This window comes from Bidens hawaiensis, unplaced genomic scaffold (assembly GCF_021521415.1).
Source record: "Bidens hawaiensis isolate Kalapana, Puna unplaced genomic scaffold, B.hawaiensis_p1.1 tig00001461_1, whole genome shotgun sequence".
Taxonomy (NCBI): Eukaryota; Viridiplantae; Streptophyta; class Magnoliopsida; order Asterales; family Asteraceae; genus Bidens; species Bidens hawaiensis.
Window position 1 is genome coordinate 2,880,385 of NW_027491082.1, and position 24,775 is coordinate 2,905,159.

The 24,775-nt window shown below is 39.8% G+C and overlaps 1 protein-coding gene across 1 annotated transcript; it reads right to left on the bottom strand.

Moving 5' to 3' along the window:
• Positions 1-515: 515 nt before the first annotated feature.
• LOC143578848 (uncharacterized) lies at positions 516-22,363 on the bottom strand. The gene is made up of 20 exons (XM_077062319.1): positions 22,348-22,363; positions 22,232-22,285; positions 21,457-21,566; positions 21,244-21,378; positions 20,948-21,100; positions 20,467-20,550; positions 20,257-20,303; positions 20,072-20,175; positions 19,703-19,731; positions 19,571-19,630; positions 19,417-19,486; positions 2,915-3,024; positions 2,204-2,290; positions 2,069-2,092; positions 1,734-1,814; positions 1,302-1,380; positions 979-1,007; positions 800-904; positions 658-723; positions 516-542 (listed from the first exon to the last, which is right to left on the bottom strand). Exons 1-20 carry the CDS (start codon positions 22,361-22,363, stop codon positions 516-518), a joined length of 1,470 nt encoding a protein of 489 aa, XP_076918434.1.
• Positions 22,364-24,775: the final 2,412 nt, after the last annotated feature.

The window sequence follows — 24,775 nt, forward strand, 5'->3', positions numbered from 1 at the left end:
TTATATATATGAAAAAAATCTCGGTCAACCACTAGAAATGGACAATGTTCAGCAAGTTGTTTTAAACCATAATTTACTTGAATCAAATGATGTGAAAAACAAGCCACCAGAATATACATAAAGTAAAGAAAAATAAAAGAAAAAAAAACCACCATTCTTCTTGTCCTGTAACTTGTAAATCAACCCATAGATAGTCATCTAATCCAAAAGTAAATTTGCTCCAATCAAATTCGCCCCTTCCAAAATCTACAAAAGGATTGATTAGACATTTCCTACTATTAATCAAAATCTTTTACTTTGTCAATACCAAAGAGTATTTTAGACATCTGACTTATGTCTTCCATTTGGTATTTAGAGCACGTTTGGAATTGAGTTTGAAAATTGCTAATTGGCTTATTGGATTTTTGAAAAAACCATTTTGAAAATTCAGGATTTAAGGCTTTTGTAAAACTGTTTTTTAACTCTTTCAAAAAGTTAAAACAAAAGACTTTTGTGATTGCCAAACATATTTTAACTTATTGGCCTTTTAAAACACCAATAAGCTAATAAACATTTTTCTAACTTAATCTCAAACATGCTCTTAGTACACCGGTATTCTCAGTTCTCATGGAACACGTGTTATAAACTACAATATATCCGTGTATTAATGATACTTACCGTATACTGAAGATTAGCATATCGAAGATTTGCACCTTTCAAATTGGCTTTATTAAAATTGGCACCCTACAAATATAGAGAAAGAAGAATCAATTAAAATTTACCATAAAGCACTAAACCCTAAACTTTATATAATATAAACCATTAAATCAGCTCCTTCCATATTAGCTCCTTCCAAATTAGCCCCCTTCAAATTTGCATTTGTGAGATTAGCCCCGTTCAGATTAGCTTTCTTCAAATCAACGGTCTGATTATATAAAATCACTCAAAAATATAAATATGCAAAATAAAATATGCAATTTGATCTAGATTTAAACATACCTCGAGTTCTGCATATTGCAGGTCTGCACCTGCAAACACAATAAAATAAAACAAAACATATTCTTAAGAAATAGTAAAGATCGTAATCTCGACTACAACTCAACCTAGCTAATGGCTAATGGCTCATACAAGCACATGGCTTAGCATTGCATTTCACAATTCATTAGTATACGACATTCATTAAAGACGAACTTTCATACATACATATTTATGCAAAATATGGTATTATACTAAATATGATATTTTACCAATTAGTTTTGAGAGGAAACATAAAATGAACTTAATAAATCGTTAATAAATAAAAAAGAGAGAGGAATACTTGCCCTGTAACTTTGCATGGCGAAGATTAGCGCCCGACATATGAGCTCCACGAAGATTAGCCCCTATGAACTCACGGCTTCCCTAGGAAAGACCAAATCAGTTGACTAATAATGAAACAAAAATTAACTCACAAAAGGACTAACTTGTAAAAAGCGTGTGTACCATAACAATTAACACATAATAGGTTGCAGAATCTTACCCATGCAATTTTGTGTTGTCAAAAATGGCATTTTCAGCATCCACGTACTTGAATAGAAGTAGGATACATAGTTAATGACAAAAATAGATAAATTAAAAGACAATGATATATAAACCACTATATTACAAATATGCGTACACGATGCGCCCACCAACAACATTACATGTGTGGGTGTGCGCACGCGCTGTTTAGTTAGGCCGTGGAAGAAAATAGTAATCAAGTCAACATAAATTACCTGAAATTTAATACCAAGAATAGCACTTGAGAAGTTAACGTTTTTTAGACATGCATAGTCAAGACCCACATTCGACAAGTTCTGCATAAGTCAAAATGGGAAAAACAAGTTTAGTTAGACATTAAGCATCTTCCAATGTTATAAGATGCATAATTTGACAAAGACTCTTGAATCACATGACAAGAAATATTTGAACATACCGGTTTTGAAAGATCAAGCCCAGAGAGATTTACTCCTCTAAAATTGTAAAATTTATATTGAAATCGTGCAATACATTTGATAATATCACCGCGTGTCAAGTCAGAATCCATTCATTAATCCTCCTTATTCAAAACCTCAGTTATCTTGTCCACCAACCCCTGGATTAGTAACAATAAAAAAAAAAAGACTAGTTAATGAAGCACCATACAAAACTTAAACTTAAGCAGAATCAATTCTTGTAACAAAAGAAGACTCATTAATTAACTTACAAGAAGCTGATAGTATTTTGCTTCCTGCAAAAGCTGTAAAAGCTCTAAACGCTCTAACTCAGACAAACCATTAACAAACACACATCCCTGCAAAGACTCAAAAAAATCAAACCCAGTGTTTTAAAAACCGGTTCAAACCAGCCGGTTAAACCGGATTTCGCATTGCAGGCCGGTATTTTGAGCCCTGTATTTTCTCCCGGTTTGCTAGAACATTGTACCGGCAGATTTTTCTAAAATACCGGTTTCTACCGGCAAACCGGTTTTAAGTTCGGGAATTTTTGATATTTGCGGCCCAGATTTTATCAAAATTACTTTTAACCCAACAATTAACATCAAACGTGTAAACTTTAGGACTATTTTTTTAAAATTGAGTGCTTTTGAATTATTTTTTTTAATATGGATGATTATTTTTTGTTATGGAATCATTTACATTTAGGTTATTTTTGAAGTTGAATTTGCATTTATAGGAAATTATAAGGTGAACTATTCAACTGGTTGAGCCTCCCAGTATTACCCGGTTCAAACGGTTGTACAATTTTTTAGCCTAATCCAGTACGAGTAAAAACCGGTTTTTAAAACATTGATTACTCATCAAACTTGACCAATTAAGAACAATTTAAAAAAACAAGGTATGTATGCTTTCATCAACAATAGATCAAACGGGATGCACATGATCTTGAAAACAAACATGTTGCATGCATGCATACTTACCTTCTCAGGGTCCTTGTTAACGGTTTGGCGACCACTAAACATGGCAGCAAGCATTGATTCAGGCTCCCTATTAGTTACGGTATCAACAGTAGTTACAAATTCATGTCCACCTGTTTAATTCAGAAGCAATATTAATTAATTAAACAATAACCAAATCGATCGATCGTTTGCACATGTTTCGGTAGCAATATTAAATTAAACAATTAATAACCTAACAAATCTAATAGTCTATCAATCCAGAGCGATATTACAATCGAATAAGAATTTGAAAACCAAGAAACATGATATTATTAAGCACCTATATTGAGACGAACAACCGAAGAGCAGCTGGCGTCCGAGTTCATTGCGATCTCGGTGTTTTCGGTGCAACCATGAAGATCAACAATAATGAACACAGTGGCGGACCCAGGATTTTTTGCCAATGGGGTCCCATATTTTCGGTGTTCAAATTTTTCGGGTCGGTCGTTGTTCAGGTCGGGTCGAGGCGAAGAACATAATAAAAAACAATATCATAATAAAACTTTCTTTTCAATCATCACTACCTGAACGGGTCAAAATGGGTCGGGTTGACACATAAACACTTTGTTTTCCCTTTCTTAAACATTTTTGAGATAGAACCTAGATCCACCCTTTCATAAGCATGTGTTGAAAACCATTAACTTAAACTAGTGAAAAATAAAACTGATATTTAAAAGTGTTTGAATGTTTCTAAAGAAAACCATGCATAAAGTTGAAAACAATGATATGTATTTTAGAGGTGTTTGAATGTTTCCAAAGTTATCATTGCAACATTAGCAATCAAATGATTGATTAACACTAAAAATTAACACAAAAAACCAAAAACTGAGCCTTGTAAGACTTGAACCCATGACATTTCAAAGATAAAACAAGGGACTTTCCACCAGACCACATCAACATTAATAGTATGGGTTCCAAGTATTAAATCTTATGGGGTCCTCAAAAAATTTAATATACCGCTTCTAATAAATTTTTAAAAAACATTGGTGTCCCGGGACCCCGATCCACACTATGTGGGTCCGCCCCTGAATGAACATGCATTATAAATCAGCTAAAAACCATAAATGTCCACCAATTTATCAAATGCTCCCTTTCACTTTTGCTTATTTTTCTAACGTCCCCTATACTTTTCTTTCTTTCACATTCCTCTTTGGCTTTAGTCTGATCCAGTGAGTTTTTAAGGATACACAACTCATGACGTAAATTAAAGCAGTTTTTTTTTTTTTTTTTTTTTTGGGAATGGTAGATGTAGTAAAATGTAATGGAAAGTAGTTACATGACCTAGGTTGATTTGGAAAGTGGATTTTTTCCCCTTCTTTAGTTCTTTACTACACACAGTAGTAGCGTTTTGGGATGAAAACGGGGCCAAAACTTGATGAACACCGCCTCCCCCCACCCACCCACTCCTCAAGTTTTCACCTAGTTTTGGAGATGCTCGCTGGGTATACGAGGGGTGAGGGGAAGGTTGTCCAATCAATGGTTTTTTTCCATTTTAATTTACATTTTTATATATTATTAAAAAAGTAATAACTGTGAAACGAGTCATGGGTCGAAACGGGCTAGGGACAGAACGGGTCAATTAAAAAAATGCTTGATTTGGCTTGTGTCAGAACAGGTTAAGGTCGGAACAAAATGTATAACGACACAAGTTCACAAGACTTTACATTAGACATAATATCATGACAACCTTCATCACCTTCGTTACACTAGTGCATTTCATTTTTTCTTTGTCATGGTTGTTTTTCACAAAGAAACATCGCACACAGACATGCATGGTAGTGGACCCATGTAGTTTTGTCTTAGGCGGCAAAAATAGGCGGTCTCAAAATGAATTGGGTCATAACAAGTCTAGTTATATTGTATCGGGTAAAAACAATTCTTACCTTATTACTTAGGGATATTTTCAAAAGTAGTCTATTTTGACCAAGTTTTTTTTTTTAGAAATATCCTAAAACCAACCAAAATCTCAAAACTAGCATAAAAATTCCTTTGGATCCCAATTTCAACACCGTCCGACGGAATTTTTGGACCTCCGTGCTACGTGTTAACGTATTAATGGATCCGACGAAATTTCTTAAAAATCGTGGGACCCGACAGAATACTTTAGTTTCTGTCTCTCAAACCCTAAACCTCCATAGCGAACCTCCATCTCCGTCTTTCATATTTCTTCACAAAATCAGGCAAATCGCTTAGTTTTGACAAATCAAAATAAAAAACCCTGAATTGAAAAATATAGGGTTCGTCAAATAGTCGGATCCGACAGAAGCATGAACTGAACCGTCGAATCCGACTGTTTAGTATTGCGTTGGTTTGTTCCATTAATCCATTGGACAAAACCGTAAACTATCAGATCCAACGGGATAATATGCTTCGTGGCAAGTCATGATAGGGTCATTAATTCGTCGGATCAGGGACGGTCTCCGTCATATCCAATGGAATTTTTAGGCTAGTTTTGGAATTTTGGTTGTTCTTGGTACATTTCCGAAAAGGTTGGGTCAAAATGGGCTACTATCTTAAATTTCCCTTTTACTTAACTATATTGTAAAACTACTGAGATTTTTAATGAAGTTAGCAACATTCTTGGATCAAAGTCAAGCGTGTAGAGATAATAAAAGCTCAATTCTCATTGCTAGCTCGATCTTCGTGCCTAATAAGAAAGTTTGATTTTGCTTGTAATTATGCTTTTCTACAGTTCGTCTACACAAATAATATGTTACCAAACACAATAACAATTAAATATAAAAAATCAAACCAACAAAATATATAATGCCCAAATATATTGTTTTGTGTTACTTTTAGCCAGGTCCAAAGTCACCATTAACCGACTCATACCCAACCCGCCATGAGCTTCAAAACCGATTAACCGAAATCTCCATAACCAATTGGTTATAGTTATGGTTATCCATTAGCCCATGGACACCCAACTAAACCTATCCTACTTAAAGTTAATCACCAATTTATAGAGCCAAATAATCCTTAACCAAGAAAACCTCTTAACTGACTTGAAAACTTCAGACCTGACTCAAAACTCTTTTGCCCACCATGTCTTTTGTGAACCAAAGTACAAGATTATGCCAGCATCACATACTCTTGTGAGCTAAGGTTTTTCTACTTCATATCTCAAAAGTCGATGTACATAATTAAGATAAGCTCAAGAACCCTGTTTTAAACCACAGATTACTCAGAATCGCGTAATGTATAAAACCAATTAATGAGTTTCAAACAAAGTGGAATTAGATAGAGAATGCAAAATAATAGAAAATAAATAAAAGAAAGAGATTACAATCTTGTTGTCTTCTAATTGCCTCATAAAATTTTGCACCCTCTAGCCTTCCAAACACTGCAAGATTAAACATAAAATAAAAAATCATTTGAGGGGTTTTAGAACTTTAGCACTCACTAGTAAAGGCATTTAGTCATTTAACTAATGGTCTCTATTTAACAAACAAGCTTCTTAATGCCCTACTTGTGGTGCGCGCATGAAGAAACACTAACCGGACCCCGGGCAGATTACGGGTAACCTGGGGGTTAGATAGATGTTTCCCACGAGGGGTTAGACCCGGCAAAGATGGTTCTTCTGATAACCTGCAAAACAGACACCGTGAGCTTGTCACTGAGAAGGGGGGGGGTTCCTCCTTGTGACCACCCTCCGGCGTGAGAATCAGACTAGATTGCTCTTTAAATATAAAAGTATATTAAGAGATTGCTAGAGCAGATATCAGGTATAATATGATGATAATGTGATAAGATATGATAAGATGAGATGGTCATACCATTTGTGGTATTTATAGCCGAAGGTAGGTTTCCAAGGAGGTGTGGCCTGCTGAATAGTATTCCTGTTCAACCAACAGTGGCCTACGCACGTGCCCTGCTGGTAGTTGGTGGGTAGGCAGCGGCTGATAGTGACCAGGCCTGCTGTGCACTATTCCTTTTCCACCAACTGCCGGCTATGCACGTGGTATGACAGGAGTTGGTGAGTAGGCAGCGGCTAATAGTGACATACAGTACAGGAGCATGCTGCTCGCCATACTGTTGTCAATAAGCTGTCGTATCTTTAGTCAGATCTTTTGCCCATACCTCGTCAGGTACAGTACAGAAGATCTTCCCGTATCGTACGGACTGGCTTATTTGGGCGGGAGTATTCCCCCTCCCGCCCTTGTGCGGGATTGTCCCCGGCTTTGCTCATTCCTTCAGGTGACACTGAGTGATTGAGAGCTAAGTGCCTTGTGCGTGTAGCCTTGCTGCGCGGGTGGCCTTCCCTGATGGCTTGTATCCGCAGCTGCGGGAACAGGCAGAGTCCTTCACCATTGGGAGGCATTTCCTGCGGGAACAGCTTGCGTACTGCGCGTAAGGACGTCACGTCTCTGAGCATGGTTGGTCCTGCGGATCCAGTTGGTTTCTGCGCAGACGTCCCTTTTCAAGGTGAGTCTTGCGGGTCCAACTGGGCTCTGCTGGGACCTACCTCTTCAAGTCCCCCCAGTCCAATGTTCTTCTCATGAGTGTTTAATAAAGTGAGGTGAACTTTTGGACTTAAGCAAAGGGTTTTGAAAAGGGTTTTTTAAGGTTTTCCATGGGGATTCTTCCCGCGGAAGTCCTTGTCACTTGCAGAAATTCCCGACTTTCCTGCTTGATCTTCGGGTATGATGCGGGTAGGTCTGTAACCTCCTCGCAAGTCAGGAGCGTTGAGTCCCACTTGTGTGGATTCTCCATGAGGTTTTGGTAGTTTTAAACATAGTGATCAATTATGTTAAAACCACCAATTCCATCCTGGAGCTTCAAACAATGTAGTTCTCGACGTTCCCGCTATGCGGGGATGTTATTTCCGTTTCCGCAAGCATTGCCCAGAAGATCCTTCTTGGTTTCAATACCCTGCGGAGCGCTAGGTATGTGAAGGGTTTTGCCTTGACACTGTACCCGCGCTCGTCTTATGGTTACTTTACTTCCAAGGTATTCCTGGCGTCAATTCCCTGCGGGTGCTAGGTATGTGAAGTGTTTTGCCTTAACACTGTACCCGCACCCGTCTTATAGTTACTTGGTTGCCGAGGTATTCTTGGCTTCAATTCCCTGCGGGTGCTAGGTATGTGAAGGGTTTTGCCATAACACTGTACCCGCATCCGTCTTACGGTTACTTGGTTGCCAAGGTATTCTTGGCTTCAATTCCCTGCGGGTGCTAGGTATGTGAAGGGTTTTGCCTTAACACTGTACCCGCATCCGTCTTACGGTTACTTGGTTGCCAAGGTATTCTTGGCTTCAATTCCCTGCGGGTGCTAGGTATGTGAAGGGTTTTGCCTTAACACTGTACCCGCATCCGTCTTACGGTTACTTGGTTGCCAAGGTATTCTTGGCTTCAATTCCCTGCGGGTGCTAGGTATGTGAAGGGTTTTGCCTTAACACTGTACCCGCATCCATCTTACGGTTACTTGGTTGCCAAGGTAAAGGGTATTTTCCCGCTTACTTTTGAATCTTTTTGAATTTTGAAATTCGAAGAGTTGGTGAAAGGATAAGAACAGTCCAAACGTCTGAAACGTCGTGCGACGGTTTCTTCTGACTGTGTCAGGACGTGCAGGAAGTTATGGTGACGTGACAGTACCTGGTCATTCCAGATGCTTTTTCAGGCGCGTGGGCGCGATTTTTCGGGCGCGTGGCCGCGAAATTAATGGTATGCGTTCTGTCAACAGCTGTTGCCAGCTTGCTCTTTGCCACGTGTCATAGTTTCATTGCACCTTCGATTTCTCTCTCTTCCGCATTAAATGCATCGCATTAATTGCGATTAGTATATAAAGGGGGAGAGGGTTCTTTGTAATCCACACTTTCACTCTTCTCTTCATCTTCAGAACGATTTCCGGCGAATACTCATCTTTCAGTCGAGCATTCTCTTGAAATCGTTTTCTTCTTTCTTTTGCAAGATGTCGTCTCGTGATCTCGAATCTACAGCCGACGACAAGAGTACTGCTGGCGAGTGCCAGTGTGCTCTGCCTGTCGATCTGTATCAGTACGTCGTCAGGAAGTTCATGCTCGAGTCTCTCGAGCCTGAGTTTCCTGAACCCCATCAGACGGTGTAAGATGCCCCCAGAGGCAAGATCGGGGTATATGCTGCATTCTTTGTTTATGGGAATCTTAGGTTCCCATTGACAAAGTTTGTGTACCGTGTCCTGGAGAGGCACGGTGTGCACCTGACCGAGGTGCACCCGATGGCGATTGCCAAGATTCGACACTTCGAGTGGGTGTGCCGGATTCTGGGCATTGAGCCCTATGTTGACCGCCTGATGACCTTCTATACTTGGAGGTGCATCCAGGGGTGGTATACGTTGATAACCCGGATTAAGGGTTTGAAGATTTGCGCAACCGAGCGCAGTCTTCGCTCGTGGAAGCGGGAGTTCTTCTACATCTCCGCTCGCGCCATCCCCCTTGCCATGAAGTTCAAAAATGGGCAAGCACTTCCCAGCCTTCACGCCTCCAACTACGAGGAGGCGGAATGGTTTTCGAAGATATCCCGAGTCCAATCTCCGGTTTACCGGTTTGCGGAGTCCGGGATGGTGATGCTGGGGATGAGCCGGGTGTGGAAGGAGGCGGATGCGCAAAAGATCCCAATCGTCCTCGAATACGGTTCAAACTCTGTTCCTTACGGTATGCTTTGTTTCTTTTTGTTGATTTAGAATCTCTTCTAACTTTTTTCCTGTTTATTTCAGAGGGGAACGACTTGCAGTCGCTCCTGAACCCGCGGGAGGCTGACGGTCCCGCTCGGATGGGTACTCGCGCTCTAGACGAGAACGAGTTGCCCATCCTAGAACAAACGGCGGATCGGTTCATGGAGGTCTACCCGCTAGGCAACGAGATCCTGAGCGCCAGGCGGCCAGGTAAGGCGCTATTCAACCCTCGACCCCTCAATGTTGAAACCTGTGCTGGAATTCCTCTAATCGTATGTTCTGATGAGGAATCCGCAGATGGTCCTCCGTTGGTGCGGAAGAAGAAGGCTGCCGGCGGGAAGGGGAAGGAGAAGGTGGCCTCCACTGCCGATCCGGTGCCTCGGTCTGATTCGGAGACCGAGAGCGAAGAGGTGGCGGGGAATCCCGGTGGTGATAAGACCACCGCTCCGGAGGCTGCGACTGTCACCTCCGGAGAGCCCAAGACGACGACGGTGAGCGGCGCAAAGAGACCGGCTCCATCGGGTTCGTCCCCGCCTCTCCGTACCTTTAGGCTCAAGAAAACCCGTAAGTACAAACTTCCTTTATCTTTAACTTCATAGCTTAATATCATTAACACTTATCTTCTTTACGCAGGCGTGGATGTTGACGCATTCCAGGGTGGAGCGTAGAGGAGTACCTCTCCGCCAATGACGGTAGGCTTGGTCAGCCTACCTGAGGCGACGACCCAGGCGCCTGCGCCTGCTTCCGCTGGTTCAGTTGCTCACTCCTTTGAGCCGACTGTTCCAGCTGTGATGACGTCACCGCCGGCTGTGAGTGCCATTTTTACCGCATCTTTCACCGAGCCGGCGGGTACTTTTGCTGGTGATTCCGAAGCGGCGACCGCGGCGGCCGCGGCGGCCTTTACCATGCCTCCTCCGTCATCGGCAACGACGGCCGATCCTTCAGGTATGCATGGGGCGTATCGCCAACCTCTGCCACCTTCCCATCTGTCTGACCTCTTGGATGGATTTCCCTTGGGTTCAGGTGATGGGTTCGGCGGCTATCGGCCTGTTATTGACCCTACTGGTGCGTAGGGTTCTTTTGGCCTATTTTATATTTTTCAATCATCTTTTCCTAACTGCTCTTTGTTTTTTGCAGTGTCGGATTCTAATGAAGTGTATGTTCCACGATGGAACATTCGCCGAGGAACAACCCTTCGCATCCCTGTGGAGTGCGTGGAGTGGGCTCGTCACGCTGCTCCTAGTGGTGCGTTGGGGGAAGCCATGGCTAGCTACCAGGAGGGTAGGCTAAGCAATGAGCTTCGGGTTCTCCTGGCCCGGATGCAGCCGCGCGTCGAGCTGCTTTGTCGTGAAAACGACAAGTTAAAAGCAGCTCGCCTTCAGGAAGTAGCTCAGGCGCGGGCTGTCCGGGAGGAGAATAGGAGGCTCTCCGCCGCGGCGGAGGAGAAGGAGAAGGCGTTCAAGGCCCTTGAAGTTGAGGTTCAGGCCCGTCTCGAGGCTCGCTCCAAGGCTGCCCAAGCTGTTAATGAACAGCTTCGGCTGGCTAAGGAAACTGCTAGGAACGCAACTGAAAGGGCCACCAAGGCTGAAGCTGTTGCTGAGCCTCTACGCCTAGAGAATGAAGAGCTTAAAGCCAAATTAGAGACTCTCCAGCAGGCTCATGATGCCTTGGCGATGGAGGACGCTAAGAAGCTTCAAGAAATCCTGGACCAGAGGGGGGTGCTTGACCATACCGAGAGTAAGCTAAAGGGCGTCGAAGAGGCTGCGGCTAAAGATGTGTTGCTTGCCAACCTCAACAAGAGTGAAGCCGAACGCGCCCGTAACGAAGCTCAAGCTGCTCTCCAAGAAGCTCTGGTTGCCAAGGAATGGCTTCTTCGAGAAGCGTTGTCTCAGGTATGTTTAGCTTCATGTCTTCACGCTTTTCTTTGTAAATAGAAAAGGTTTTGACACTTGTATATTTTCTTTTGTAGGTTGTGCATCGAGTCTTCACTGAGACGTCTTATGACGATGCTATGAGCGCAGCCCTCAACGCTTCTCATGAGGATGGGGAAAAGGCCGGTTTCCTGCTTGGTCTAGGGTTCGTTGAGAAAGGCATCCCGCCTTCCAACTTCCCTTTATTTGATGTAGATACTGAAGCTGTATACGACCAAGCAGTGAATCAGTATGCCGCCTTCCCACATCCGGTGGTGGAGAAGGTAAACGAAGTTGCTGCTGCTGATGATGGGCTAGCTATCCTTAAAGCTTTCCTTGAACTGCCACGCTCTACTGATGGTGCTGGTCCAAGTGGAAGTGGCCCTGAAGCCTGATCCTGAAGATCCCTTCCCACTGCTAGGATAGATTTAGCTTGTATAGATTTATTTTCTTGTAGGCGGGTAGTTACCCGGCCATTCTTGTAATGAATCATTGTGAAATATAAATCTTTGTGCGGGTAAGACCGCTATTTTCTCTGGATTCCTTGCTTTATAAACTTTATATGACTTGCATACTTTAGTTTAAATTAGCAATTTTCCAAGTGTTTAGAATAAGTTAACCTTTGAACGTGGTAGATAATAGGTTGAAGTTTTGCTTCCTCTTTCGTGATTGTGCGGGTAGGACCGTCACTTGCACTTAGTAGGATGGCTAAACTTTACCATCTGACCTGCGTGTAGGTTTTCCTCATCTTTTTTGAAATTTCTAAGTCTTTAGGATAAGTTAACCTTTGAACGTGGTAAATAATAGGTGTGAAGTTTTGCTTCCTCTTTCGTGATTGTGCGGGTAGGACCGTCACTTGCACTTAGTAGGATGGCTAAACTTTACCTATATCTGGCCTGCGTGTAGGTTTTCCTCATTCTTTTGTTAGAAATTCTCTTGAATAAGTTAACCGTTCGACGCGCGGTTGTCAATAGGTTAGTGTTCAGTTTCCTCTATCATGATTCATGCGGATAGACCGGCACTTTCATTTAGTGGGATGACTGAACTTTTCCCCTTCAACTGACCTGCGTGAAGGTTTGCCGTTTTTTGGGTTTATGCGGGTTTTGCCGCCTTCCCCAACCAACAACTTTCCACGTAATTACGCGGTGAAAACCGGCATATTAGTGTTGAATAAATTAACCGTTCGACGCGCGGTTGTTAATAGGTTAGTGTTCAGTTTCCTCTATCATGATTCATGCGGATAGACCGGCACTTTCATTTAATGGGATGACTGAACTTTTCCCCTTCAACTGACCTGCGTGAAGGTTTGCCGTTTTTTGGGTTTATGCGGGTTTTGCCGCCTTCCCCATGCAATGACTTTTACACTTATGTATGCGGTGAAGACCGTCATCATTGTTGATAGTTCATAAAGTATAAATGTAAAATCATCAGCGTCGATGTTCTAAGGAGAATCATTTCCATTAGAAGTGGCTCTTGGCCTTTTCTTTACAAATTTGGAATTGATCTACATGCAAACTGTGTAATTTAGCTCCCTTCCATGTTGTTGGGATGGGAGTGCCATCGAGCCGATACGCACCTGGTTCGGGATCTCGTTCTTTACGCAGCATGTAGTCTCCACATTGAAGCTGGAATTTTATTCGTGTTTTCCCCTGCTGGGGTTCTACACGCATCAGCCTGCTCAGCGTTCATTGCGCTACGAGGTGCGCGAGCGTCCCATCTCTGACAAATGCTTCGACCATGTCCTTCATGTTTGTGCATTCTTCAGTGTTGTGGCCTTTTGTCCTGTGAAAGTCACAGTATTTGCTCCGATCAGCATTGGGACGATGTCGGATTATTGGAGGCTTTGGCCATGGGAGCTCCTCAGTGGCGAATATCTCGGTGACGCTTTTGGTGAGCGGCGTCCATCTGGAGTTCTGGTTCGACTGTACGTTACTCCTTCCGCCTAACCGATGTTGCAAGCCGGATGAGGTGTCAAAGTTTACCCTTGACTGCAAAATGCCTAGCTTCCGCTTTTTGTTTAATCGGGCGGTAAGGACGTTGTCTTCTCTTGTTTTCTGGGTGTAGAGGTTTGTGCTCTGTGGGAGATCTCTACCCAGTTGCTTCTCCGTTTCCGCAAAGCGTTTAGCTGCTGTCATGATGGCATCCCATGTGGATGGCATGCCATCTTTACCCGTTAAGGTGCGGATGAGCTCTGGGTCGTTCGCGCCCTGAATAAAAGCATCGCGAACAAGATCTTCGCTAATGTTACCCAGACTTAGCTTCTTCGAGTTGAAGCGAGTGATGAAGTCTAGCAAAGATTCATCTTCCTCTCGAATGCATTTGAGGATTGTCCATTGCTCCTCGGTATACTTTCTTTGTTGGCTGAAGTGTTGGCTAAACTTCTGTTGGAAGTCTGCCCAGTCGTAGATGTGGTTGACCGGTAGACGATCGAACCACGCTCTAGCAGCCCCAACAAGCGTCATTTGGAACATGTAACACCACGTAGGTTCCGTCCAACTACTGACGGTTGCCCCCGCTATGAATCTGTTCAAATGATCATCTGGGTCAGATATACCATCATATGTGCCTATGCTGGACATTTGTTTGGCACTTTTTGGGGCAATTGCTTCCGCAATGTCCCTTGCAAATTTGGACGTTCCCGCATTTGCAACGTTTGGTCTGAATGTTTTGGAGAAGTCACGTGGACTTCCACCTGTGTTTTTTGGTTTGAAGGCTTCTCCAAAATGCCTTCTCGGTTGGGAGTCCGTTTCCTTACGCTTCCCTTTTGCCCTATGGCGAGGGTTCGCGTCGGTGTCGGATTCCTCCGAGTCATCGTCCAAGTATTCTTCGAATTCGTCAGCCTGTTGGACGGAACGCAAGCGTTCGTCCAACTCAGCTTGGAATTCCTTTTGACGTGCCTCCGCCCATGCCTTAACTTCATCGAGTGTTTGGCGGGGGAGTCTTGTTCGTTTCTCTAACTGGGTATCGAGTGTCCCACGGATGGTGCCAATGAAGAAACACTAACCGGACCCCGGGCAGATTACGGGTAACCTGGGGGTTAGATAGATGTTTCCCACGAGGGGTTAGACCCGGCAAAGATGGTTCTTCAGATAACCTGCAAAACAGACACCGTGAGCTTGTCACTGAGAAGGGGGGGGTTCCTCCTTGTGACCACCCTCCGGCGTGAGAATCAGACTAGATTGCTCTTTAAATATAAAAGTATATTAAGAGATTGCTAGAGCAGATATCAGGTATAATATGATGATAATGTGATAAGATATGATAAGATGAGATGGTCATACCATTTGTGGTATTTATAGCCGAAGGTAGGTTTCCAAGGAGGTGTGGCCTGCTGAATAGTATTCCTGTTCAACCAACAGTGGCCTACGCACGTGCCCTGCTGGTAGTTGGTGGGTAGGCAGCGGCTGATAGTGACCAGGCCTGCTGTGCACTATTCCTTTTCCACCAACTGCCGGCTATGCACGTGGTATGACAGGAGTTGGTGAGTAGGTAGCGGCTAATAGTGACATACAGTACAGGAGCATGCTGCTCGCCATACTGTTGTCAATAAGCTGTCGTATCTTTAGTCAGATCTTTTGCCCATACCTCGTCAGGTACAGTACAGAAGATCTTCCCGTATCGTACGGACTGGCTTATTTGGGCGGGAGTATTCCCCCTCCCGCCCTTGTGCGGGATTGTCCCCGGCTTTGCTCATTCCTTCAGGTGACACTGAGTGATTGAGATCTAAGTGCCTTGTGCGTGTAGCCTTGCTGCGCGGGTGGCCTTCCCTGATGGCTTGTATCCGCAGCTGCGGGAACAGGCAGAGTCCTTCACCATTGGGAGGCATTTCCTGCGGGAACAGCTTGCGTACTGCGCGTAAGGACGTCACGTCTCTGAGCATGGTTGGTCCTGCGGATCCAGTTGGTTTCTGCGCAGACGTCCCTTTTCAAGGTGAGTCTTGCGGGTCCAACTGGGCTCTGCTGGGACCTACCTCTTCAGCGCATATAATGTATATATATGTGAACAGCTGAACACACGAAACGGTGTTTCGAAATGTGAAGAGGTTATAATAATAATATCTAGAAAATTAATCAAGTAACTTAAAAACCAATGTTTCCGATATGGCTTTAAAATTTTTTAAATATAAACATTAGATATATTTAGGTGTAAAAAAAGTTATTAAAATATCTAAATAGCGTTCGTTTTAATATAGCTTCAGTTCTTATCGTTTAGAGATCATATTGGGACCGGTAGTTAGTCTCAAATGCCTTTTGTGTATATATATATACTTATTAAAGACTTATTTTTAGTCTCCTATACATCAGTGTCAATTCAGTCATTAGTTGATGTGATCTAAAATATACATATTATTATATAAATATTCTCTACTATGTTGGATATTTTTGAACCATGTTATTATTGAATATTATTATTAATTGTTTCATACATGGATAATAAAAGTCTCAAATTTCAACTAGCTAAATGAAGTATTTTTACTACTTAAGACATTGAGCTAAAATAATTACATTGATTTTAAAATACTAATAATAATAATAATAATTCGTAATTTGTAAATGAAAGTTCATATTGGTTATGCACATGTTGCAACCTAAAACCAATTTTTACATATTATTATTTTCATTCACGTGAGAGTTTGTTTACATGATATTAATTTCAACAATCGTCTAAATTGTTTCCTTTTATGTCAGATGCATCAAAAGATGATTTGTTGAAAGAGGGCCATATATTTTATGGGTTTTTATGTCAACGGCCCAATCAGGAGATAAAAATCCTATGTAAAACATGTTCTAGTGGGCTTTACGGTGGATCGGAAAGCAAGAAATTGAAATTAAACCCTACTACAACATATTATATACTTTGAGTGGGGGCGGATGATTGAAAAGGAAGCGAGAGGGAGAACAAGGACACAGAGCCGCCACTTATATTTACTTTCTTTGACTTTGAGTTCACGTGGGGAATTTGAGTGGAGACAAGAGACAACAATTAGTAGCCACAAGATATAATACATATAGCAACATTATTATTGTGGAGTTACGGATCATTCGAAGGAACAACAGAAGAGGAGCCGCAAGTTGATTATTTTGGAGGTGTTTGGGTTCACACCTACCCATTCAAACACAGTTCATTGTTTAATTTTATTATTTTTATTATGAACTTAGTTGAACCAATTTATTTGTTTGTTTTGAGTATGACTATTGGCTAAAACCTTTTTAGTTACCTAGGCTTTGAATGAATATTTGTTGACATTTTGATTGCTTGTCGGTATTGGTTATTGGTGTTGGACTAATATTATTGTAACCAACTTTTTGATGTTTATTAAGATGAATATGCATGCTTAATATTAATTTACTTTTATTCAATAGTTCCATATGTGTCCTTATGAAAGTCTTTCATTGTGTAGATGCATATTAGGTTACCTACTGTGTGTTCGTAACTAGTTTATGGTTTATAGTCAACATAATCCATAGGAACTATTGTTTGAGGGTTTAGAGATTTTAAGTGTTCTACCTATCTTGAGACTGAGAGGTAATAGATAGTTGGGATCGTCTTGGTCATTAGGCGGTTTAGGTATAGATTACACGAGAGTGGATTTTCCCCCTTATTGTCTTTTGGTTTTGCTATCCTAAGTCTTTTTGAGCATCTTTAGGTTACTCCTTACGTCCCTTACACTCCCGGATGTATTGTGATTAGTGAGACTGAGAGGTGATCTAGTCATTAGAGTACTTTAATATTGTTGGAGAGACTGAGAGGTAATCCAACCAACTGGTTTGCGTCATACGTCCCTTAGGTAATCCTTTTAGGTGACACCCAGAGAATAATCAGGGATCCGCTAGGATGTCTAGGGCGTCGTGTCTTTAGATCCCGGTCCCATCACAGTTTCCATAGCCGATAAGCATCCAAAATTCACAAATAGAATTTCAAGCCTTGGTAACGCCTTTCTCATTATTGTTTTCGTCTAAATCTTATAGTTTTAAGTTTAATTTATTAGTTCACTTTAGCTTAATTAATTAGTCTAAATAATTATTAGTTTTAAAATAAAATAAATAAAAATCCAAAAAGAATCTTTTTCTTAATTATTAATTTATTTAGCATTTAGAATCTAGCTTCGTTAATTTAATTAGTGTCTTTAGGGTTCGATATCCTCGGACTTCCCATAGCTATTCTACACCCGATAGGTTCACTTGCCTGTTGCTAGTGGTTTGGTTTAGGGTATTCTTGGTTTTTATTACTCGTGCTAGGTTATTGATTGCAATATTTTTATATACCACTTTAAGCGCATCATTAGTGTGTATAGATTGCTAGTGATATTGGGTAATGCCAATTCAAGTTTTTACCAAACGTTTGCCCCTCTGGCGAAAACTTAACTATTTTATACCACTCTGGCCACTGGCCAGACCAAGGAGCCGACGAAAGAACAAGTGGGCAGTGGTGTGGTCAGGCTTTACTGCGTTTTGCTACAGGCCCCCAATAACTTTAAGGGATATGTTATTCGTACACCCTTTGGTTATCCATACATCCTACATACGATATCTAGGGGCTATACGATCGTATGGAACCCTATGTTAAAGGGTATGTGAATAGGTCAAGGGTGTTTGAATAACCAATGCCTTACTTTAATTCCACTTTCACAGTTCCACTCCGTTATATTTCAAATTTTGTAATATAGAACCGGATAATATACTTAGCCATGTATGAACTAAAATTAATATACGTTTGTCTTACTGGAAAATGTCTCACACTGTCACACATGTTAGAAATATTATATGGCTTTTGACCATTTTACATTTATATGGACTAAATGTGTGTAGCCCCATAATAAAGGTATCTAATTTGATGGGAGTTAATACTTTAAGGGGTCAATATGTAAATATGGTGGTTAAAATAATTGTTGAGTCGTTGCCCTAATTAACTGTCATCATCATACGATCGTTCATTCATCCATTCATACGATCACTCTAACAAAATTCTATCACACCATAATTCCATCCATCTTAATTGAAGCGCAATTAGACTCTTAATCTTGATCATCATCATGGCATCATCTTCATCAAACACTCAGAGGAATCAATCTTCTACATCAAGTAAGTTTTACAACCCATTATTTATGATAGATTAAATTGGGACTTGTAGAATTGGTATCATATGTTGAAATTGAATCAACAACACATGCACCCAATTTGCACGCAAAGCACATATGCGGTGACGGATCCAAGATTTTTGGTCCATTGGGGGAGGGGATGGGTTTGTAAAAACAAGCCAATTATAACAAAATGAATCACTCGAAACGGCTCAACTGATACTAAATTATACGGCTAAATGGGCTAAAATTAGCCATAACCTAAAATCGGAAAATCAAACTAGTGCATCCAAAGCATGTACAGTGAGTAAGCAACCGACCAAAATAATAAACAAGAAAGAGTTCGAACATCTAACTGTTTGGGGCAATTAGCTTCAGAATGCGGATCGGACGTCAAAATTTGCAATTTAACATGTATAATGAGTTAAAAAGTCAATATCAAAGAATGAAACAAGTTAACCAAATTATATTCAAGCTCAACACTCATCCATATCTAATAAAGAACAACATATATAAATACCAGATTGACTACTACAAATAAATACACTACATTGATTTCTGCAGGAAAAAAAAAATAACAAACCAGTTTAAATCAATCTTCTTGTGCTGTAAATCAACTCATAGTCATCTAATCGCCCCAAGTAAATCTGCTCCGGTCAAATCTGCCCCTTCCAAAAGCTACAAAGGATAGATTACACATTTGCTACTAATAATCAAGATCTTTGACTTTGACATTACTAAAGGGTATTTTAGACATTTGACTGATAGTCTTCCGTTCAATTATTATTAGTAAACTAGCATTCTCAGTTTTCATATGACCTGTGTACTACACTACAATATCAATGGTACTTACTGCGTTCTGAAGAGTAGCATATTGAAGATTTGCACCCTTTAAATTGGCATTATTCATTTTGGCACCCTGCGTATATAGAGAAAAGAGAATCAATCAAAATTTACAGTAAAACACTAAGCCTAAACATTATACTATATAATATATATAAACCTTTAAATTAGCGCCTTCCAGATTAGCTTCCTCCAAATTCACATTTTTGAGATCAGCAATCTGATTATAAAATCACTTAAAAGATTTAGAACCGCCAAATAAAATATGTATTCGATCAAAAATTAAGCATACCTCGAGATTTGCATATTGCAGGTCTGCACCTGCAAATATAAAAAAATAAATAAGTTTACCTTAAAAACCGAGAAGATGATAATCTCGACTACATACTTAACCTAATGGCTAACAAAATCACTTGGCTTAGCATTGCATTTCATAACTCATCAGTATACAAAAGGCGAATTTTCATGCATACCACTGCATATCATATTTACCCAGCCAACCAAAATATGCTAATATACTTAAAACTTCATTTTACCAATTTCACTATATATAATTTATACATGACCACTAAACTCTTCCTTTTCTCCTTACCCTCCAAACTTCTATATTCTAGTACAAGTTGGCCATAAATGTCAAAGAAAATGCATATATATAATGAACTTAATAAATTGAAAGAAACGATATACTTGCCCTGTAACTTTGCCAGCTGAAGATTAGCCCCCACCATACGAGCTCCACGAAGATTAGCCCCTGTTAAATTACAACTTCCCTAGGAAAGACCAAATCAATTCAGTTGACTAGTAATTGAATCAAAAAGAACAAATGATATATTTGCAGAATCTTACCGACACATTCTCGCATTGTCAAAAATGGCTTTTTCAGCATCTGCGTCCTTGAATAAAAGTAGAAAACATAATTGTAAATCAAATTGATGACTAAAAAGATCAAATAAAAGACAGACAAATTACTATATTACAAATATATGTGCCCAACAATAATATTTAAAATACGTATATATAACCAACAAGAAATAAATAGCAAGTCACATAATTTACCTGAAATGCAGTTTGATAAAGATAAGCACGCGAGAAGTTAACATTTTTGAGGCATGCATAGATGAGATCCATATTTGACAAATCCTGCATAAGTCAAAATGAGAAAAACAGGTTTAGTAAAACATTCACTGGTGAAAGTGGCTAGTTCATGATAAGCCAAATACTTTTTTATTTGCAATGGCCACCATAAATCAAACATTGAAACAACAACAAGAACAAAGGGATGCTACATATGTTCTCCTTTAATACTTGTAAAAATAAGATTAAAAGCTAATGTGAACAAAGCTAGTATCTATATAATCATAGAGAATGAAATATGTAACCATTGTTAATTTGATAGATTTCATGTATCAACATAAGTGAAAATGGATCCCGGTAACGGTCAAGGTGATGGTGCAATGGTAAGATAGTAGTTTATAACTTTATAAGATGCAGATTTTAATAAATAACGAGTCACATAACAATATGTATTTGATGATACCAGTTTTGAAAGATCAAGCCCAGAGAGATTTACTCCTCTAAAATTGCGACGACTAGATTGTACACATCTAATAATTTCACCGCGTGTAAATTCACTATCCACTTGTTCATCCTCCTTCTTAGTCAATACCTCATTTATCTTGTCCACCAAACCCTGAATTAGTAAAAAAAAAAAGAAAAGAAAAGAAAAGAAAAAAGATTATTTAATTAAGTCCCATACAAAACTTAAAACAAAAGTATAATCAATTCTTTTGACAAAATAATTGAATGAAATGAAGATTAAAAAAAGTGACTTACAAGAAGCTGATAGTATTCTGCTTCCCGCAAAAGCTCTGAATACTCTGAATCGGATAAGTTGGGAGCCACACCGTCCCTCAACCAATTTAAAATATGCCGAAAGTGCAGCCCATCTCTGTCGACAAACACATGCCCCTGCAAAAACACAAAATGAACAAAGCATATTGCCCATCAAACATCATCAACATCACGTTATATGGTATACATTCTTACCGTCTCAGGATCCTTGTAAACCATGTGGCGACCACTGAACATGGCAGCAACCATCGACTGAGGCTCCCTTTGAGTTAGCGTATCAACAGTTGTGCAAAATTCATGTCCACCTGTGTAGATCAAATTAAACAATTATTAACCTGGTCAATCGACCATTTCTCCATGTTTCGGCTGGCAAATGGCTCGGGTTGGGTCGAAACGGGTTAAAGTCGGGACGGGTTAGGGTCAGAACGGGTCAACTATAAAAAGGGTTGTTTTGGTTTGGGTCAGAACAGGTCCGGGTCGGAACGGGTTGAGATAAAAAATCCCTCAAAAAAAAAGAAAAGAAAATTCATAACTCAAAATATAAATCGAATTGTTTCCTCCGTTGTCCTTGTTCAAAAATAACCAAAGAAATCGAACCGGAACAGAAAAAATCGCTGAAAACGAACAAAAAAACCAAAACCAAACCGAACCGTTAGAGACTGAAAAAATCAATTAACGCGAAACTAAAAAACTCAAACTGAACATAAAGAAAAAGAAAAAACCGACCAAAACGAAACAAAAAACCGAAAACAAATCCAAAATCTCGTGCGAAAACTCGTGTCGGCTCGAAACTTATCCGAGCCAAAACCTGAACCGAACCCGTTCCAATCCGAAACAGGCGGAAATCTGTGCCACTCCAAAACCCGTCCGAGCAGAAATCTGCCACATTTCCTTAGGACACTAAATTTGTCTGCCCATTTTGACCCGAAAATAACAAGGTGGAATTTGAAGTTAGTTAAAATATTTTAACCAACTGATATCCTAATCAATCGAATGGCAAAAACGGTTAAATGGAGAAACTTAACTGATAACCTAATCAATTCGAGTGAAATATGAAATTGAAAAGCAGACGAACAATCGAAGAACAGGCGTTGGAGTCCATTGCGATCGTCACGTTGGTCAACACAAGCTAAAGCCTCTTTTTGTGTTTGTTATTTTTATTTTTTTAACCAATATAAATCTTATCAACCCATATAACAATAAATTGCCGCCGATGGAGACGGTCTTAAAACTATATGCTTGTATTTTTAACTTATTGTAGCGGGTATATCAATTCGCGCTTATCAAAGTTTACACGAAGAAATAAACTTCGTGTTATTAACCAAACACATTATATTCACAAGGAGACATATTATACAATTTACACTAATAGTAACAGATACATGTTTTTTTTATAATCATGACAAAAAATTAACAATCAAAACTCGTTGGATCAAAACTCGTTGGGTGCAATTGGGTCAAGTAAGAAAACATTATGCTTACGTGCTTAACGACTTTGTAAACAATTCATATTATAAATTTCATTTAGGGATAATGGTGGTGGTCCGCCATTAGCGAATCACTTTGCTTATTTTCAGTTTACTCTAAATTTAACACCGTAAAGTTGCTCTTAGACCCTTCAACGGACTCGTAACTTTCAGAATGTTACATGAAAAGCATGCTAGATTAGTTCTTATATGTTTTAGATTTATCTTGGTTTAATAGCATAATCATGATTTCACCCTTATTACATTTTATGTAATAATAGTTTATGTAAATACTTTAAATCTTTATATACATGTAATTAGTTTATTAGTTGTTATAAATGTTTCGGACTGATTTTTTTTAATATGTTTGGGTTACTTTGTAACCGACCCATTAGTAACAATATGGCTTGATTCGGTTTAAGCTGTAACGGTTAGGTTTTAATTTTGTAAATAAAAAACTGTTATTGAAGGTTTGACTCACGGTGTAACTTAAAAAATCGTGAAAACCAGACAGTAAACAGTTAAACACCTTAGCTAAGCACGTTACTTAAAAATAAATTAAAAAGTTTTAATATATTAATTATTTACTTATAATAAAACTATAATAAGTTCTAAATTCTAAATACTTGCTGCATTGTAACAAAATAAAACCTTTCGTATGAGATAGTAAAATAAATTAAAACTTTTAAACTTCGTTATCTAATAGTTTTATTCACATCCCATATTGCCGCCTTGCACCGGTTGAGCTCACGCATGTCTGCCACGTATGCCCACCGTGGACCGTTCGGATCACACACACAGCACACACTCATCCAAAACAACATCCAAACGAGTAACTCTATATAATCAAATCCCTTCATTCTCATCAACATCAAATTTAATGTTAATGGAGAAGAAGAAGCATCTCTCCACCGTTGCTAGCAACGTTCTCCAACGATGTGCTATGTACGTAACTAACCCGTTACTTAATTCAACTAGGAAGTTGATTCTCATATAGAGTTGGACTAATTTGCAGGATACTGGGGACGTCTGTGACCGAATTAGTGAAGAAGTTTGAGATCGAATGGAAGGCGGATACCGGAGGATACTCGAGGAAGTTGGTGGAGGATTGTGCTGCGAAGGTGTTTAGTGAAATGTCTAGGAACCTTGAAGAAGTGATTACCAATGGAGTTTTTAGTCGGTTTACTTTCGATATGATGCTTGCTTGGGAAACGCCTAGCTCGGCTGATGAAGAGTCTCGCAAGGTATGCTTTGTTTGAATATAATGTATAAAGGAAATTTGAATATATATACTTTTGCACTTGAATTGCATATACTTTTGCACATTATAGAGTGGCGATGAGCCGATGATGCGGTTGATTAGTAGGTTAGTTTATTTGTTATGATTTGATTAGATTTCATGCATAATTATTGATTTGGATAACAAAATGAAGAAGAAAAACAAAATATATAATGCAACATTAGCAAGTGCCTCTTTTTCATTGTAGCACATATTAGGAGTTGGCCAAAAAATTCATGCCTTGTCGAATTAAACGATTAATCGCCACATGTATTTTTATGGTTGCAACATGGAAAATCAAAGGTGCTATCGATAAGCCGAAGTCAAACAATCAGGATCGACAATACCATCCAAGTTAACAAGTCTTTCAAGTTAACATGATTCATTACTATAGATGGGTTTTCGATAGCCAAGGAAGTAAAATGGGGCCTTCGATTTTAATGGATATCCTTTATTTTTAGGAGTATGTGGCCAAGGAGAAAGAAGATAAGGAGATACCTTCAACTACCCAATCGGCTAGCGAGCAAGACGACATTCCTCTATTCTATTCGGACATCATGCCACTCCTTGTAAGGCACCTCTTTCTTTCATATAATATAGATGATGATCTTTTTTCTACAATGCTAGGGTAATTAACTCATCCCCATGTGTTTTTTTTAGGGAAGAAAAATGACGAGTTATAGCCCGAGTTGAAATGAGTCATTTTTGGTGCCAGCCAAAATAGGCTTTACTCAGATTTAGTTGATCACTTGACCGAAAAAGTTTTTTT